The sequence below is a fragment of the Lathamus discolor genome, chromosome 12 (assembly GCF_037157495.1).
Source record: "Lathamus discolor isolate bLatDis1 chromosome 12, bLatDis1.hap1, whole genome shotgun sequence".
NCBI classification, from domain to species: Eukaryota; Metazoa; Chordata; class Aves; order Psittaciformes; family Psittacidae; genus Lathamus; species Lathamus discolor.
In genome coordinates, this window is record NC_088895.1 from 1,727,941 (window position 1) to 1,746,974 (window position 19,034).

Sequence of the window (19,034 nt, forward strand, 5' to 3'; positions counted from 1 at the left end):
ATGCTGCGGGCCGCGGCGGAGCGGGGCTGAGCGGCGGGGGGGGGGGGGGGGGGGGGCGGGGAGCGGCGGGGCGGCGGCGGCGGGTGGAGGGGAGGGGAGGAGGGGAGGGGGGGGGGCGCGGCGAGCGATGGATGAGGACAACATGACGAGGAGCGAGGAGCAGCAGCTGAGTCTGCAGAAGGCGCTGCAGCAGTGCGAGCTGGTCCAGAACATGATCGACATCAGCATCTCCAACCTGGAGGGGCTCCGCACCAAGTGCGCCGCCTCCAACGACCTCACGCAGAAGGAGATCCGCACCCTGGAGGTAGGGGCCTGACGACCCCCCCCCCCTCCATCTCAACCAACAAACCAACCCCCCCCCCCCCCATCACCACCACCCCCCCCCCCCTCCGGGCCGCGCCGGTTCCCCCGCGGCGCTGCGGAGCGCCCGAGTGAGGCTGCGCGCTCTGCGGGTGGCCCCGCACCGCCGAACCCTCCTGCCGGGGCTGCCCGGAGGGGTCCGGCCCGGCCCCGGCCCCGCAGCATCGCCTCCGGCCCCGCCGCATCCCTCCCGCCCGGCCGCATCCCCCCCGGCGCGGCCGCATCCCTCCTCCAGGCTCCTGCTCCAGCCCACTGCGTCCCCCCGGCCCGGCTGCGTCGCTCCCAGTGGGATTGGGATCCCACCTCCCCACCAGGCTGCATCCCCCCGGCCTGGCTGCATCCCTGCCACTGCGCTGCATCCCTTTGGCCCGCTGGTAGCTCTTCTGCTGTGCTCCGGTCCTCCGGCCTGGCTGTACCCATGAGGCTCCTACTTCCCTTCCTATCCCTTCCCACCGGCAGCATCCCCTCCAGCCCACCTGCATCCATCCCTCCCACCAGCAGCATTCCCCTGGCCTGGCTACATCCTTCTCCCTGTTATTCCAACCTCCCAAGCAGGCAGCATCCCCTTGCCGGGATGAAGTCCAGCATCCTCATCCCCGGTTCCTCCTCTATGGTACCCAAACCCTCTGGCCTATCCAGACAGTGGGAAGAGCTCCAGTGGGAAGGGAAGCCTTCACCAAGCCATGCTGCCGTGCCAAGGGGAGCACCAGCTGGATTTATTGATGTTTCATAGATGGGCAACACACACCTAAGCAAAAGCTGCCGAGCGGGGCCCTGTCTGTTAGGAAGATACAGGAAGACATTCCCCTTTGGAGCATGCCAGGCCCCAGCTGAGGATGGATGGATTTGGGGTTCATTAGGAGGTTGTTGGGCCGGGATGAGTGGGATGGTGTGGGCAGGGTGGGATGCTTGGAGACGGAGTGTGGCCATGAGGGTGCTGTGACCCCGTCCATGGGGCTGTGCAGGTGTGGAGGTGGCTGACATGGAGCCAGGGCTGTGGGTGGAAGGATTTCAGAGCCTGGCCCTGCTCAGGCCTTTGGGATGGTGCTTTGGAACCTGGAACATGGTGGCAAAGTGGTTCCAGTGCTCGGGTACACAGGACCCTGCCCTGCAGCTGCTCTGCTGGGTGCCTTTTGGCTCTGGACCATGTCCCAAGTGTTCAAACGCTCCCGAAGGTCCCGAGTGCTGTGGGATTGAGCTGGGCATTCCCATGTGGCTGCTGTGCCCCTCATCGGGGGCATCCTGGGGTTGGGAGGCAGCTCCCGCTCTTCATCCCTGACACTGATTTGTGCTGCGCTGCCACACTGCTCCTGCTGTCACCTCTCCTTGATCCGAGCCCTGTCCCGTCCCAGCTCTCCATGCGAAGGGCTGCTGGACCATGTGTGGCCCTGGAGCAACATCAGAGGAGGCACAGGGATGTGGGGATGGAGCAGCAGCGGTTTTGGGGGGTGTGTGTGACTTCGTGGGGAGCAGACAGGCTCCAAACCCAGCCAGAAGAGCTGATGTGTGCAGGTGCAGGGCTACAGAAGTTTACCCCAAGTGGGCTTTATCTCACATGGAGTTTATCCCATGTGGAGCGATGGCCTCATTAGGGTCAGGATGGTGATGAGTTATTGCCTCTGGATCTGAGGGATGCTCAGGAGTGAGGTGAAGCATCCTGGTGGGTGTTCCTTCCCAGCATCCAGCATCCTGGTGTCGCTGGGAGGCTGGCAGGTTCATAGTTGGCTGAGGGGATTTCACCCCATGAATCCCTTGGGCTCACAGGGAAGCATCTCTCCAGCCCTATGGATTGTGCTGCTCCTGCTGCGGGGAGCCCAAGCATCCCATTCCCTAAAACACCCCCAAAACCAGGTTGCCTGCTGCATGTCTCATCTATGGGCATCCCAGTCGATGCTTATCTGTGTTTTTCAGCACAGGGTGATTCCTGGGTGAACCCGGGGCCAGATTCCCGATGTCGGCACATCGGTGTGGGACTGGATCCCGCTGGTGCTGTCCTGGGGTGCTGCCAGCATAAGTAGGAGCTGAGCTTGGCCCTGAGTCCCGCTGCCACCGGTGTGTCCCAAGGGTGTGATGCAGGGACCCGCTCGGCACCTCTTCCCTTCTCCTCTGGCAGCAGCAGAGCGGAGCCAGGCACCAGCATGGTCAAGGGGATGGTGGCTGGGACGTGAGCTTGGAACGACATGGGTGAATCCATGGATTTTGGTTAATCCTCGTATGCTAAAGCCTGATTTTGATGAATTAATAGTGGTGTTTTCCTGTTTTTCTTCTTTAAACCACCCTAAGCTGCAAGCGAGTTCCCATCCTTCGTGTGTTGTGGTTGTGCAGGGAGCTGGATACAGCATCCCGTGGTGCAGCATCCTTCCTTTGGGATGAGTATCACTGCATCCTGTGGTGCAGCATCCTTACTTTGGAATGGGTACCATCCTTCCTTTGGGATGGGTACCACTGCATCCTGCGGTGCAGCATCCTTCTGTTGGGATGGGTACCACTGCATTCCATGGTGCAGCATGCTTCCTTTGGGATGGGTATCACTGCATCCCGCGGTGCAGCATCCTTCTTTCGGGATGGGTACCACTGGCTGCAGCCGGGATTCAATGGCACTTCTCAGGGCTGGAATGATTTGGGGTCTTGGTTGTAGCTTGGGATGGGCTCCAGTGGGAACCAAGGCAGTGGCTGTGGCCAAACACCAGCTAACACCACCCGGGGTGTTTGTGCTGTTCTTTTTGTTACCCCAATTCCATTTGAAAACATGGATCAGGACTCCAAGGATAACCTCAGGATCAGCGGTTCCCTCTCCCCAGGCTGCCATGCTCCTGCTGGGAAGAGGGAAACCATCCTGGGATGCTTTTGGCTTCTGCTTGAACATGCGGGTGAGGATGGGAAGAGGCACCTGGGGAAGAGCCGTAGCCAATGGAGATGCTGCCTCAGCGCTGGGGTTTTCCCTGCCTGAGTGTGTGGACTCTCTGGGACCTGATAGCGTGGGTGAGCACAGCACGTTTCTCCCTGGGCTGTATCCTCCTGGAGAGCCTGGCACCTCCAGGATGCTGGGCTGGGCCGTCTTGGCCCCTGTACTCCCAGAGAGAGCCCCAGGGACCATTTAGCAGTGCTTGAAATAAAGGATGTGCAGAGCCAGGGATGGCGTGGGAGCCCTGAGAGGGAAAACAGAACCGTGCCCAGGAATTCCCCAGCCCCGGCTGCTCCAGGTGTCCCTGGAGTAATGAGCCCCTTGGTAGGAGTCAGGGAAAAGTCACTGGTGTGGCTGTGGAAAAGCTGGGAATAACAGAAGGTGCAGAGCATGAGGGCATCCGACACAGGCATGAGCTGATCCCACCACAGGGTCCCAGCCTGGTTTGGGTTGAGGGGACCTTAAAGCTCACCCAATTCCAACCCCTGCCATAGGCAGGGACCCCTTCCACTGGAGCAGCTTGCTCCAAGCCCCTGTGTCCAACCTGGCCTTGAGCACTGCCAGGGATGGGGCAGCCACAGCTTCTCTGGGCACCCTGTGCCAGCGCCTCAGCACCCTCACAGGGAAGAGCTTCTGCCTAAGAGCTCAGCTCAGTCTCCCCTCGGGCAGGTTCAAGCCATTCCCCTTGGCCTGTCCCTACAGACCCTTGTCCCAAGCCCCTCTCCAGGGTTCCTGCAGCCCCTTCAGGCACTGGAGCTGCTCTCAGGTCTCCCCTTCAGGAGCCTTCTCTTGTCCAGGCTGCCCCAGCCCAGCTCTCTCAGCCTGGCTCCAGAGCAGAGCTGCTCCAGCCCTCGCAGCATCCCCATGGCCTCCTCTGGCCTCGCTCCAGCAGCTCCACGTCCCTCTTGTGCTGCTGCCCCAGAGCTGCAGGGGGGCTCGCACCGCGCTGGGGTCCCCCCATGGCTCCCGGTGCTGGTTGCTCATTCCCAGCTCAATCCTCACCTCGTGCTCCTGCAGGTGGATTTTCCGCTGCCTCTCCCCGGTCTCCAGGCTCGGAGCCGTCTCCATCCCGGTTGACGTCAGGCGGGTGCTGGGTGCCGGGAGTGCAGCACCCGCTGCTCCTTGGAGACCGTCTGTTTGCTCCCGTGCCCGGTGCTTGGTGCCGCGCTGGGTGCTGGGACCAGGGGGAAATCCTGCCCGGGGTGATGGGAATAGGCTGGAATTCCCCATTGGGTTTGCATGGGGACACTGGGGGCTCCAGCCCCTTGCCTTGCTGGGGTCACCCAAGGATGCAGGGGAGGACATGGAGTGGGGACACCCCTCCTTTGCCTGCACCCATTGCCATGGGGCGGCAGGGCCCTGCTGGGCTCTTGTTCTCTATCGGGAGGTCTCTGCCTCAGAGAGGAGATGGGGAACCCTCAGTGTGGCCAAGGGGAAGGGGCTGCTGGTGTTTTGCCCTGTTCTGATAGAGCGTTGCACCCTCAAGCTGACCCTCAGCTCCAGAAGGAGGAATATGCCCCCCCCCAGCATCATTCCCAGCTGGACCAGCAGCGCATCCCCCAGACAGCATCACCATCTGTGCTGTTTGGACTCCAGCCCCTCTGCTTGCCCCCCCCCCCCAGCCCCTGCACCCCAGGATATCCCCCTGCCCTTTTCCAGATGGATAAACTGAGGCAGGGGGTGGCTTGCGGGGAGCACAAAGCAGGACCTGGCCTTTGCAGCAGGGCCATGTTTAGCACATTGACCCAATCTCCATCCCATGCAGGGTGAGAGCATCACCAGAGCCATGGGATGGGGCTGTCCCCATGGCACGGGGCCATCTCCATCGCTTCCCTTTCCAGCCTCATTGGTGGAGCTTTTGGCTAAACAAGAAGCGTTTTTGGACTTCCAGGGGCTGCTTTTCTTCCCCCATGGACCAAAGCATCAGCCTGGAGGTCACATCTGTGTCCTCGTTTGCCCTAACGATGGCCCCTCCTGTCTCTCAAGGGCTGGGGGGAGTGAACTTCCCCACCTGTGGCTGGGAATTAAAGCACCTCCGCTTCCCATCCCTCCTTTCCCTGTTCTCTGTATGTGGTGGGGTTGCTGCCTGGTCCCCAGCTCTGTCCCAGGACCCCGATTTTAGCACTAAAGAGGCTGCCGTGGCTCCGGCATCACCTTTGCTTCCCCCTGGGCTCTCAGTTTGTGGTGGGGGCTGGAAGAGTTGGTGGACAATGGACGTGGAGCAGCTTTAAGCTCCCTTCCAACCCAAACCAGGCTGGGATTCAAGGCGCCTGCTGCTGTTTCCTCTCCAAGGCCTGGGGTTTAGGGTGCGTGGTGGGGCTGACCCTGACTCCCTTGGATGCTCTCTGTCAGGAGATTGATTTTCCCCAAGCAGCTGGAGCTGGCAGCTGCTCGGGGTGCTGCTGGTGCTGCCCAGCCCCATGGGACCCCCCGGCATCCCCTTGGCTCTGTTTTGGGTGTTAATTGTCGGTATTTAAGCTGTTATCCGGGTTGGGGCTTGGGACAAGCTGCATGGTCGGGTGGCTGGCTGAGGGTGGTCATGGTGATGGTGATGGTTGTGGTGGTGGTGGTGATGGTGGTGGTGGTGGTGATGCTGGTGGTGGTGATGGTGGTGGTGGCGGTGGTGATGTGGTGATGGTGATGCTGGCAGTGGTGGTGATGCTGGCGGTGGTGATGATGCTGGTGGTGATACTGGTGGGACATTGTGTTGGGTGCTCACTGTTTGCAAGGGGATGGCAACGAGCAGCCTCTTCTGTTTCCCCCAAGCGGCGCAGTGGGGCTGGTTCCACTTGTTTTACATGTCTATGGGTGCATCCAGCTCACCCCAACCACCATGGGTGGGTGCAGGGGGCTGATTCCCACCCCCCCTCAACATGCATCTCATTGCACCAAGCCCCATGCCCATCACTGGTGGCATCTTTGCGGGTACCACCAAGGGACTGGACTGGGAACAATGGGGATGCTCCCCCAAACCCTTCCGTGGGGTTTCTCCCTTTGTCCGTTCCAAACCATCGCTTACTTTGCTCATCTATTTTGGGGCTGGGCGGGGGCACAGCACCATCTAGTGCTGCCGCGGGCAGGGAATCACCCGGCTGGAAATCCAGGAGGAGGAAATCCCAGCAGGATTCCAAGCCCGGCTGTGCTCTATATCCCTGGGGATGGAGGCCGGCTGCTCCGTGTCAGGCTGTGGTTGCCAGTGCAGCATCTTTGGCCACACTGGGGTGGTGGGGATGGTTGGAGGAGGGATGGGACCACTGGCAAGCACAAGGGGATTGATGGTGATGAGGATTGTGGAGGAAGATGAGCTGGGGCAGACGTGAGGGGAATAAGGAGCAAAACACCTATATCCCAGCCTTGGGACTGTGTGTTCCCAAGGTGGGATGCTTGGGGGTCCCTTTGCATGGAGCCTGGGTGTATGGGAGGGGAGTGTGCCCTTTGGGTGCTGGGAGGGGAGGTATCTGCGTCTGTGTCCCCCGTCCTCTCTGCTTTTGGAGGGGGGGTGAAGGATGTGCATCCCCCAAGCAGGACCACAGCATTGGAGCACCCTGGGCTGGGGATAACGGAGCAGAGAAAGGGCCTTTTGGGGAGGGAAATGCTCCCTTTGGACACCCAGCTGGATGCTAAAGGGGCCTTTGACTTCACAGCAGGTAACAGGGGCTGTTTGAGGGCTGGATGGGCTGTAAGTGCCCCAGGAATGGGGCAGAGCCTGTGCTCACCCTCCTGCATCCCCATCCCGCTGCGGGGGCCACGGCAGGGGGGTCCCATGGGGCTTCCACCCTCTCTTCCAGAGCAAGCTGGTCAAGTACTTCAGCCGGCAGCTGTCCTGCAAGAGGAAGGTGGCCCTGCAGGAGCGCAATGCCAAGCTGGAGGGCTTCCCCCAGCTCCTGCACTGGTTCCGCATCGTCGACATGCGCAAGGAGGTGATGGAGGTGAGGGCCCTGCCGTGGCCGTGGGTACCGGGCACCTCTGGGGGGGCTTCATCCAGGGGGTTGGGGGGTCCTTGAGCAGAACCAGGCAAAGGGGGGAGGTTTGTCTGTGATGGAGCCTGGTTTGAAGCCTTGTGCTTGGGCCTTGGTGCAGGCTGGGGCACCGGAATGAAGGAGATGGTTTCACTGCATGGAAGATGCTGCAGGTCCATGGTGGGATGCACCTCTAGGGCCACCCCACAGACCTCCTCTGGTGAGGGCACCCCATTGGTGTTCCCACTGAAGGACATGGGTGCCGGGGGGACATTGTGGGTGCTGCTTCCTCTTCTCAGTGGGGGCCTTCCATGTCCCTGTCACAGCGTAGCGATGGCATGGGCAGGCCACAGCATCCTGCTGCTGCGTCTGGGGCTCATGCAGGTGATGGGGGCAGCAAGGGGGTGGCACCCAGAGGTGATCCCATAACAGCGTGTGGACAGGTCTGCACAGTGTCCCCACATGTCCTGGTGCTGAGCTGGGTCTGGACGTGCCTGAGACCATGCAAAACCTGAGGATCAAGTGGTGCCCTTTGGGCTTTAGAATCACAAAATCCCAGCCTGGTTTGGCTTGGAAGGGACCTTAAAGCTCCTCCAGTTCCAACCCCTGCCATGGGCAGGGACCCCTTCCGCTGGAGCAGGTTGTGTCCAGCCTGGCCTTGAACACTGCCGGGGATGGGGCAGCCACAGCTTCCTTGGGTTTTCCTGTAGATTGAGAAGGGAAATGAATGGGTTTGGGTCTGGGACCGAAATGGGGTTTCTCCTCTGCATGCCCTGAGGTGCTGGGTTAGGGGATGCTCAAGGGGGGTTTATTCCTCCTTCCTCACTCCTGCCCCTGTTCCTCCCCCTCAGGAGATCACCCCGGGGCAGCTGAGCCTGGAGGAGCTGCTGGACATGACCGACGACCAGGTCTGTGCCACCGTGGAGAAGTTTGGGGCCAACAGTGAGGAATGCGCCCGCCTGAATGCTTCCCTCTCCTGCCTCCGCAGCGTCCACAAGTCCGGTGAGTCGGGCACCCAGTACCCGAGGTGGGTCCCCTGGAGCTGGCACCCCCCTGGTGCGCTGGCACTGCGGGGAGCGTGGCTGCAGAGCACTGGAGGTGTTTGCAGGGTCTGCTCCATGGATGCAGAGCTCCTGCATCCCTGGGGGATGGCCGGGTACCACTGCCACAGGGGACATCGTCGCTCTGGAGCATCCCTGTGGCTTGGGGATGTCTCACCTCTCTAGGCATGATGAGATCATAGAATCGTGGTTTGGGTTGAGGGGACCTTAAAGCTCACCCAATTCCAACCCCTGCCACAGGCAGGGACCCCTTCCACTGGAGCAGCTTGCTCCAAGCCCCTGTGTCCAACCTGGCCTTGAGCACTGCCAGGGATGGGGCAGCCACAGCTTCTCTGGGCACCCTGTGCCAGCGCCTCAGCACCCTCACAGGGAAGAGCTTCTGCCTAAGAGCTCAGCTCCATGGGTCGCTTCTCTGCAGGGGGGTTTTGCCCCGATGTTCCTTATGGGGGCCCCCGACCCTTGTTCCTTGTAGGAGCACGGCCGGTGCCGGTGGTGCGGGGGGTGCCGCGTGTGCGGGCTCTGCGTCCCCGGGCGGTGGCAGCAGAGCTCTGCGCTGGGGATGCTGCTGCGGCGCTGGCGGATGCTGGGGATGCTCCCGCTCCGGGCGAGCAGCGCGGGGCTGGAGCAGCGGCCGCGGTTCCATGGGCAAGGGGCGAGCGGCGCCTGTGCAGGGCCCGGGGGCCTTGTCCCGTCCCAGCTGAGCTGCGCTGGGCCAAGGGGTCCCTTCCCCGGGGGGCTGTTGAGAGGCTGGGCTGAGCTGGGGGCTCTTCTTTACCTGCGACCCCAAGGGGAGGCCCAGCCTCACCTCCCCAGGTGTGATGGGGACCATATCCTGCTGCTATCATGCTCATCCCTGCTGCTGATCCCGTGCTTTGGTGCTTGCCTGGGCGAGTGCTGCCAGCACAGGGTGCACATGGTGGGTAGCATACGGGTATGTGGGGAATGGGCATTCCCCTTTGGAGCAGATGGGGGAATGGAGAACCCCAGTTCCCAGCCTAGCCCCCCCCCACATTGTCCCCTTCCCAAGAGCTCCCCTCCTGCTCCTGGCTGGGGTGATGGCTTTGGGCTGGTTTTGCTGTGGTTCCTGTGGCCTGGCAGCGAGCCTGGCCATGACCCTTCTGTAGGAGGACCCCAATCCTGGGGGTGTGGGGGCCTCAGACCCCTCTGCCTGGCTCCTGTCCCCTTGCAATGGATGCAGCTGCATCGCAGGGGCTGCGGGTGGAGGATGAGCCCTGCTGGGATCTGCAGGTTTGGAGCAGCCCCTGGTGACGTGAAGTGGATGCAATGAGGGGCAGCGCTGGGGGACCAGCAGGGTCTTCCCCGTTACCATTGGCACAACACGGCCCAGGTCCTGCCCTGGAGGGGACCTGGCCACATCCACCCGTTGTGGTTATTGCAGCTCCTCTGTGCTTCCTCATGGCACGGTGCGGCCCAATGGCAGCACCAGCCTGTGCAGGGGATGGTGGCAGAGGGTCCCTGTGCCGGAGCAGCGATGGCCGAACCCAGCCTGACATTCCCCATGGAGCACGAGTGCCTCCATGCTCCTTACCTCCTAAATCCAGCTCCCAGCTGTGCTCTGCCCTCCTTCCCTTTGGCATTTTCACTAAGTCTCTCTGCTATTTGAGGAAGGGCATCAGCTCCCTCAGCCTGCTCTTTGTTTAAACACCTTTGACTTCTAAAGACCATCGCAAACAAATCCCGCTTTGCTCTCTGTGCTGCCTGAATCCCCCTTCCTGCCCCTCCGCTTGCTCAGCCATGGGAATTCCCCCCCTGCGCTTTGGAAAACCCACGTGAGCCTTTGGAGCAGCTGCAGTGGAGATGCTGAAGCATCTTCTGCTCCTCTGGTGGCTTCAGAGCTGGAGGTACCACGGGGCTGTGGGATGCTCGCTGCTCCATTGGCGTTTTAATGGGGCAAGTAATGGAGCTGCCAGCCCCCATGGTGGGACGTGGCTTGGTGGCCCATTGGGTCCCTGCAGGAGGGAGCTTGCTGCTATCCAGGCAAAACGCCTTCCCCAGCGCTCCATTTAACTCCATCCATCACCGTGCTGCGGGCTGGGATGCGTGGGGAGGGCTTGTTTGGTCCCTCTGGCATTGCAGGGATGCTGTGGTGGCTGCTCCTTCTCTGCAGTGGTCCATGGGGTTTCCAGCTGATGTGGGTCCTGCTGGGGACAGGGAAGGGACCAGCAGGTGGGATGCAGGAGCTTGGGGCGACCAAACCTCCCTCACATTCCAGAGGGTTTGGGTGCAGAAAGCTCCATCCCGGTTGCCAGATGGTCTCCTTGTATCCCGCTTGGCACAGCTGCATGGTCCCTGCCTCTGTGCTGGTGTTTCCCTGCCTGGCAGAGACTTTGTGTGGTCAAAAGGCCCCATCTCAGCAGTCCCCCTGCTTTTTGTTGTGTGGAAGAGAGGGAGCACAGCCCCTGCCCTGCTTCTGAGGGTGGTGGTACCCCTGCCTGGGTCCCGGTGACGTTGGGTGGTGGGATCAGATCGTCCCATCCATGATGGGGCTGAGGCAGCATGGTCCAGGCATGGACCATGGACCATGCTGCAGGGATAAGGAATGGGCAGGACACTTGTAGTGTGTTTGCAATGTCACCGTGCTGCTGGAACCAAGCAGTGATGCGGCTGCAGCTCTGCAATGTGGGGGGTACTAAAGCAACAATGTGCTCCTCGCATCCTTCCTTCCTCGCATCCTTCCATCCTTCCATCCACTGTGTTTCAGCAGATGCTGAGCTCCACATCTCACAGCCCCTCCATAAGCTGTCACACTTTGTGACGGATGTGGGTTTTTATCTGCCTCCTGTCTCCTTGTAAAGCAAGGACAGTCCTAGTCTGAAAGGGTAATTAATGAACAAGTTGCTGCCTCTTTAAGCCATCGTGTAATTCCTTTGCAAGTGCAGTAGTGGTCAATGTCTAGAAGCCAAGATGAGTATTAATAAAGCAGGAATGAGGTACAGGATTAACCTTTCCCATCAATCTGTATTTATTGAGTCATTAATTAGAGGCATCTGATTTCCCAAGGCCAGTTCTGCCTGGGGATGGGCTGGGATGAAGCAGGGCTGAAGCAGGATGCTGCTTCATTGCTTAAATGGGAGGAATTTTGATGGCTTGAAGGATCCCCTTCCCCAGGCATCCTGGGGGCAACTCCAGCATCAGGAAAAGCCCTGGAGCACCCTTATAAACCAAAGCCATGCTGTGCTTATCAAACCCAGTGGCAGCCCCGCATTAAAGCCCTGCTTTCTTGTGCTAACAAGGCCGTATTGGATTCTTCGGCCTGTGAAACCTTCCCCTTGGCAGGGGGATCTCAGCAGCCAAGGCATTGCTTTGGAGCTGGGAGAGGGATTAATTGAATGTTAAATAGGAGCAGAGCGGGGCTGCTGTGGATGGAGGAGCTGATGGGCTGTGACGAGTGAGCTGTGCGGGAGGGCGGGAGCTGTCCCACAGGGAAAAGTGATCCAGAGTGGAATATCCATGACTTGCTCTGGCCCTGGGAGGGCTGCAGGGAGCTGGTGATGGTGCAGGGTCAGGCAAGGCCATGAGCAGCTGCTATGGGGGGTATAAACGTCTTTCCTGGTGTCCACGTGTCCCTGTGTCTGCAGAGGGTGATGGAATAAACATGCTCTATGTCATACAATAGAGCCTCAGCACCCTCACAGGGAAGAGCTTCTGCCTAAGAGCTCAGCTCAGTCTCCCCTCGGGCAGGTTCAAGCCATTCCCCTTGGCCTGTCCCTACAGGCCCTTGTCCCAAGCCCCTCTCCAGGTTCCCTGCAGCCCCTTCAGGCACTGGAGCTGCTCTCAGGTCTCCCCTTCAGGAGCTTTCTCTTGTCCAGGCTGCCCCAGCCCAGCTCTCTGAGCCTGGCTCCAGAGCAGAGCTGCTCCAGCCCTCGCAGCATCCCCATGGCCTCCTCTGCCCTCGCTCCAGCAGCTCCATGTGTGTTGAGGCACCCAAAATATCATGAGAAAAGTCATTTTCCCCCTGTTCCACAAGAAAAAACTGCACCTTTTGCTTCCGTTTCCTAAAGCAAAAACTGCTGGGAACGATTTACTGCCCTTTAGGGAGCCGGTGGCTGTAGGGGTCCGTACCCAAAGCAGCTTTTCACCCTGACTGCTCCTTGGGGGATGCTGCAACCACTCTCTCTCCTTCCTTAAGGCAGCATCCAGATGATCAAATGGAGCTGTGCACAGAACCAGGGCAAGATCCTGGCTTGCTTCACAGTGAGGGAAGCTCTTCTCTGTGAGGGTGCTGAGGCGCTGGCACAGGGTGCCCAGAGAAGCTGTGGCTGCCCCATCCCTGGCAGTGCTCAAGGCCAGGTTGGACACAGGGGCTTGGAGCAAGCTGCTCCAGTGGAAGGGGTCCCTGCCCGTGGCAGGGGTTGGGGCTGGAGGAGCTTTAAGGTCCCTTCCAACCCAAACCAGGCTGGATCCTGGGATATTCCATCTCTCTGCAGCTCTCTCTTTGCTGCACCCCGGCACCGTTTGCTGCTCTCCGCCTCCTCCCAGGAGTTTGTTTCCTTGTTGATGTTAATGGAGTGGTTCAGTGAAAGCTTCTTCCCTGGTGAAGTGCAGTGGGATGGAGGAGTCGGGGCTGAGCACGGAGGCAGCAGCAGCATCATGGGCATAAGCAAAGCCAGATCTGGCCCTGGCGAGCATCTCCCTTTGTGCCGGTGGCCGGGACTCTGTTGCCCATGGGGTTGGAGGGATGGCGGGCGGCTGTGGCTGATGCTCATTTCAATACGCCCTCCATACTCCCTATCCATACAAAACAAATAGGCGTTTAGGAATGAACAGCACCACTGAGCCAAGCAGGGCTTGGGGAAAACTGGGTAAAGGGGAGTTTGATGCTGCGTGAGCTCTTCCCTTGCTTTTCCAGCTGGGAATCCGCTCTGGCAGAGCAGCAAGGCCTGGGGGAGCCTTGGTAGGGAGTGAAATCCTAAAGCATGTAACAGGCTTTGCAGAAAGAAGAGCTTGAGGATCTTCCTGTTGTATTTTCCCTTTCAAGTGCGTTCGCAGTTTAAGCTTATCCCATCAAGCGGATGCCCGTTACCTGCAGCGTTCCTGGAAGCATCCGTGTGTGGAAAATGCTTCTCCCAGCTTCTCCTGGGTATTTTTAACCCTTGCAATGAGTTATTTTTGCTCTAAAGTGCATCCATCCTGTTCTGAGCCTCAAAGGGACCAGTGACAATGGAGGATGTGGTGGCCACGATGCCCTGGTTGAGTTTTGGGTGGTGGGAAGCAGCCTTGGTCTCCTCCTTCATTAACTGCTGCTAATCACTGCTGGGGTGCTGCAGCATTGAGTTATGCAAATCTATGCATGTGGAGCAGCCAGTGGGGAGCACCTTGATTTGCATATGTGCATGTCGGTGTGCGGGTTAATTAACCAGAGGGGTTGATGGTTTCCAAGAGGGTTTAAGCAATGATGCTGTGTCCTTCCTTGCCTGTGCACGGCTGGGGTTGCGCCTTCCCCTGGCTGTGTATGAAGCTACCAGCCGGGGTGGCCTCAAGGACTGGTGGCACCAGTGGCCTTGGGGATGAGGAGACAGCCTGGATGGGTGGCACTGGGTGCTGGTGCCTGCAGTGCCCCTTGTACCCTGCAAGGGTGCCCTTGCTCAGGGGGATATGGCCCCATGCAGGGCTGTGCTTGCTGGGGGGTGACACAGAATCCCAGCCTGGTTTGGGTTGGAAGGGGGCTTAAAGTTCATCCAGCCCCAACCCCTGCCACGGGCAGGGACCCCTTCCACTGGAGCAGCTTGCTCCAAGCCCCTGTGTCCAACCTGGCCTTGAGCACTGCCAGGGATGGGGCAGCCACAGCTTCTCTGGGCACCCTGGGCCAGTGCCTCAGCACCCTCACAGGGAAGAGCTTCTGCCTTAGAGCTCAGCTCAGGCTCCCCTGTTTAAGCTTGAAATGCTCCAAGTTGTCCCCCGCTGTGTCCCCCCTGGGCTGTTTTGGTGAGGAAGGGGCTTCGGTGGCGGGTTTGGAGATCGGCTCCAGCCTGGCAGCTCCATCCCTACAGCAGGGTTTTGTCTTTAATTAATCAAAGCGAGGTGATAACTTCCTCTTTATGAGCCTCTCGCCGAGCCAAAGGGGGTTTGTAGCAGCCAGGGAAGCAGCTTCACAGCACTCGCTTTAGTTTGTGCTCCGGGAGAGCGATCCAGGAATCCTCCTCATCCTCCTTCTCCCACAGAGCTGCTTTTTCAACCCGTTCCCAAAGCTTTCATTCCCAAAGCCCTTTTCCTCCTTTGCTTTTTCTTCCTGAGCTTGAAGCGAAACATTCCCCTTGAAAAGGCTGAGAAAGGGCCAGGCAGCTCCTAATCAAAGAGGGGATGGCGAAGGAGGCTTTTTGGAAGAGAGCAATTAGGTTTGTGCTGGCTTTCTTGGCAGAGGCGATCAAAAGGTGTTGGAGAAGAGCCCTTGCGCTGGGTCTATCGCTTTGGTGCTCTGAGCTTGCTGCCACCAGCCCTTTACTGGAGGTATCAGTAATGAGCTGTGGAGAGGAGCCCCACTTAATTACAGTCGCCCTCCTTGATGCAAATGGCACGACTGGGTAGCACAAGGCACAGGAGCGAGACGGGAGCATCAGCCTCAGCAATGGGTGTCGCATCCCTATAGCTTGCTTGGGGTGGTGGTGGGAGGGGGTGAGAAGTGGGGGGCTCAGAAGGTGAGCAAAGCACCTCTGTAACCCCTGTAAAGGACCTGCTTGGATTTGTATGTGCATAACATGAAGAAGATTCCTTATAGAATCATGGAAGTGTTGGAAGGGACCTTAACACTCCTCCAGCTCCAACCCCTGCCACGGGCAGGGACCCCTTCCACTGGAGCAGCTTGCTCCAAGCCCCTGTGTCCAACCTGGCCTTGAGCACTGCCAGGGATGGGGCAGCCACAGCTTCTCTGGGCACCCTCACAGGGAAGAGCTTCTGCCTTACATCCAACCTGAATTATCCCCAGTTTGAACCCATCACCCCTTGTCCTACAGCTACAGAGCCCCTCTCTGCATCCTTGCAGCCCCCTTCAGACACTGGAAGCTGCTCTGAGGTCTCCAGCAGCTTCTCTTCTCCAGGCTGAACAGCCCCAATGATCTCAGCCTGGCTCCATATGGGTGCTGCTCCAGCCCCCTCTTGCTGGCCCTTGGGATGCGCCGCCGGGCTGGAGACTCCTTTTGCCCCCCATAACCCCACCTCTGTGCTCTATTGCAGGCGGCAGCCTCTCCAAGCAGGACTGGACCATCCAGTGGCCCACGACGGAGCCGGGGAAGGAGAACAGCCCGGGGTGCCCGGCGGAGCCGGCGCAGTGGGGCAGGACTCACCTCTTGCCGAGCCCCAAGGTGCAGCCCAAGTGCGGGCAGCACCACTGCCATGCGGGCTCTCCGCACGGACCCATGTACACCCACGTGGACCGCTTGACCGTCGAGGGTCACCCGGGGCTCTGCCCGCCCGTGGAGTCGGGGCACCGGTCCCTGCCGCCGTCGCCGCGGCAGCGCCACGCGGCTCATCCCCCCCCGCGCACCCCCAACATCGTCACCACCATGACCCCGCCGGGGACGCCGCCGCTGCGCCGCAGGAATAAGCTGAAGCCCCCCGGGACGCCGCCGCCGTCCTCGCGGAAGCTGATCCACCTCCTGCCCGGCTTCACCGCGCTGCACCGCAGCAAGTCCCACGAGTTCCAGCTGGGGCACCGCGTGGACGAGGCGCACACCCCCAAGTAAGTGCGGGCCCGCCGGGGGTGTGTGTGTGTGGGGGTGATGAGCCCCATCCCAGAGCCTTTGGAATGGTTCCTGAATCGTGGAATGGGTTGGGTTGGAAAGGACCTTAAGGTCATCCAGTTCCAAGCCCTGCCACGGGCAGGGACACCTCACACTAAACCATGGCACCCAAGGCTTCGTCCAACCTGGCCTTGAACACTGCCAGGGATGGAGCACTCACAACGTCTCTGTTCAACCCATTCCAGCGCCTCAGCACCCTCACAGGGAAGAGCTTCCTTATCTCCAACCTGAACTTCCCCTGTTTCAGTCTGAACCCATCACCCCTTCTCCTATCACTGCAGTCCCTGATGAAGAGCCCCTCTCCAGCATCCTTGTAGCCCCCTTCAGACACTGGAGCTGCTCTGAGGTCTCCAGCAGCTTCTCTTCTCCAGGCTGAACAGCCCCAGTGTTCTCAGCCTGGCTCCATACAGGGGCTGCTCCAGCCCCTGCTCATCCTCGTGGCCTCCTCTGGCCTTGCTCCAACAGCTCCGTGCCCTTCCTACCAGACCTGACTGCAGCATCTTATCTTCAGCTTTGAGGCAGAAAAGCCCTTTGCATCTCAAGGTAGACACCACCCCAGTGGGGATGCTGTTGGGATGGTGTCTACTTTGCTCCCTGGGAAAGTGGGGTGGATGGGGAGCACCAAGGGGCTCCAGGGCTGATAGAGCATGGCACAGGTGGGCTGGGTGGTGGGATTTTGGTACTGCAGTGTGGGGCGTAAGAATTGTGTGTGGATTTGAGTGTGTTCAAGAGCTCTTGAGCTCTTGGAAGCCTACAAGGGTGCTGGGGAGGGACTCTTCATAAGGGGCTGCAGTGATAGGACAAGGGGCGATGGGTTCAGACGGAAACAGGGGAAGGTCAGGTTGGAGATAAGGCAGAAGCTCTGCCCTGTGAGGGTGCTGAGGCGCTGGCACAGGGTGCCCAGAGAAGAGCTCTTGAGCTCCTGCAGACTTCTCAGTCTCTGCTCATCCTCTTTCCCACTGCTCTTGCTCTGTGGCTCCGGCACCGGCAGAGGCTGCTGCTGTGCAGGGAAAGGGCTCCCAGCACCAAGGTGCTGCATCTCCATCCCCTGTGAGCGGTGCGGACAGCCCCGACGCTGCCCCGGCAGAGGGGAGCGATGCTCACCCCGGAGCATCATCTCCTCTCCGCAAGGATGCGTTGGGATGGAGCCTGGCTGGTCCAGGCTCCCAAAACAGGAGCTCCAGGGCAGGCTGTGCTGCCCCAGTGTGAGCAGGAGGAGACCAGAGCAGGTTCGGAACGGGCTTGGGGTGGCCGCAGCATCCTGGTGTCACTTGTTCCCCCATTGTGTCCCTAAGGCTGCAGCGTCCCCTGGGCTGTGGTTGCTGCACTGAATGGGGTGTTTGTTAAATGGGGAGGGTGGTTGTTGATCTGGGCTGTGACCTGTTGGTGTCTAAAGGCTTTTAGAAGTGAATTTGTTCTGTCTGCTCAATGCCTCCTGTGAGGCCACCTTCCCCCTCATGCTTAGGCACTGGGAAGTTGTATTTACTTTGGTCCATCCCAGTGAGCATCCCCACACCCGCAGGAGCAGCCCATCTCCTCTCATGTTTGTGTTCCAGCATCCGATCCAAGCCCTACCCTCATCAATGGAGTGGGTATCTCCAAGGGCAAAGCCTTCCTTTGCTTCCCCACAGCCTTTTGATGCCCAGCGTGGTCATCGCATGCTCCAGCTCACCCTGGTGTGGGTCTGGGTGAGGTTTGGACATGGGCGTCTGGACCTTACTCCAGCAAATCCCCTTTGGTTGCTGATTCCCCAAGCCGGGCAGCAAGCTGCTTCAGTGGAAGGGGTCCCTGCCCGTGGCAGGGGTCAGAGCTGGGGGAGCTTTAAGGTCCCTTCCAACCCAAACCATGGTTCTTTTGGTCCCTGTCTGTGTCCGGTGTCTCTGGTGCTCCCCTTCCTGGTGGTGTTGGACAACGTTAATTCATGGGTAATGAATTAATAGAGGGAAGAGAGAGCTGATGCTAACAGTGCTCCCCTGTGCATTCTACCGGGGTTCATCCTGTCAATGTGGGGGTCCCAAGCTCCAGAAAGCCACTTGGAGAACGGGAAAGGTTAGTTTTCCCTAATGGCACTTCGTGGTTTTTCAGGAGACAACCACTAAACCCCACTTGCTAATCCCATTAGTGCTTCGGGAGGATAATTCGTGCGTTAAAGAGGCAGCTTCTTCTCTTCCTCCTTTTCCCCAGCAGAGGTGTGCTCAAGTGTAGCTGTTTATCAGCCTGAGTGTGATGGGTAACAGAGAAAAAGCGGCTTTTTGGGCTGCTATCAGTTAACTCCTGTTTTATGGCTGTGTCTGTGCAATGCACCTGTATTTTGGGGTGGGTTTGATTCTTTCTAGCGTCGTAACTGCGGTGCCTGGGTCCTCCGTGCTCTCTGTAAGGGGGAGGTTTCATCCTGACCTCCGACACGAAATGGGGCCTGTCCCTGAATTACGATTTCAGGTCTTCTCCGACCAACCCCTTCTGGTTTTAGCTGCTCCAGTGGGCTCTTGGCTTGCTTTGGTCATGGTTTTCTGTTCCCTGTTTGTATCCCAGCATGGAAATAGGGGCTAGACCCGGAGAGCTGATGGTGTGGGGACACTGCTGGGGTCCCCAAGTGTGTGGGCATCTCCTGGGGTGATTTTGGGTCTTGATTTGTCCCCATCCTGCCTCTCTGCAGACTGGCCCCTGGTGGGACCCATCTGAAACCCTCTCGGGGGGAGGCTGATGTACCTGGTGAGCCCCAACTCAGGACGGGGGGAAATGGGCTCAGGGGAGCCAGGGATGCCCTTGGCAATAGGAAGAAGCTCTGTCCCCGTGAGCTGTGGGTCAGTATTGATGGAGAGCGGCTCCCAGGGTGCTGTGGGGCTGCCCCACACATTACTGCATCTCAATGCAGGCACTGAAGTAAAACACCACCATGTATTGGTGAGAGCAGAAGCAGCGACTGGGTCCTCTCTGGAGCGAGGCCACCAAGTACCACTTGATCCTTGATGCCAGCTCCAAAGTTTGCTTG

The 19,034-nt window shown here is 59.5% G+C and overlaps 1 protein-coding gene across 1 annotated transcript in view; it reads left to right on the top strand.

The window, feature by feature from the left end:
- The first annotated feature begins 127 nt into the window (after positions 1 to 127).
- Positions 128 to 19,034, top strand: part of KSR2 (kinase suppressor of ras 2) — a 77,386-nt gene continuing 58,479 nt past the window's right edge. Inside the window, exons 1-4 of the mRNA XM_065692523.1 lie at positions 128 to 304; positions 7,054 to 7,194; positions 8,076 to 8,226; positions 15,477 to 15,981. Coding sequence (XP_065548595.1) covers positions 128 to 304; positions 7,054 to 7,194; positions 8,076 to 8,226; positions 15,477 to 15,981 — 974 coding nt within the window. The remainder of the gene's footprint in view (positions 305 to 7,053; positions 7,195 to 8,075; positions 8,227 to 15,476; positions 15,982 to 19,034) is intronic.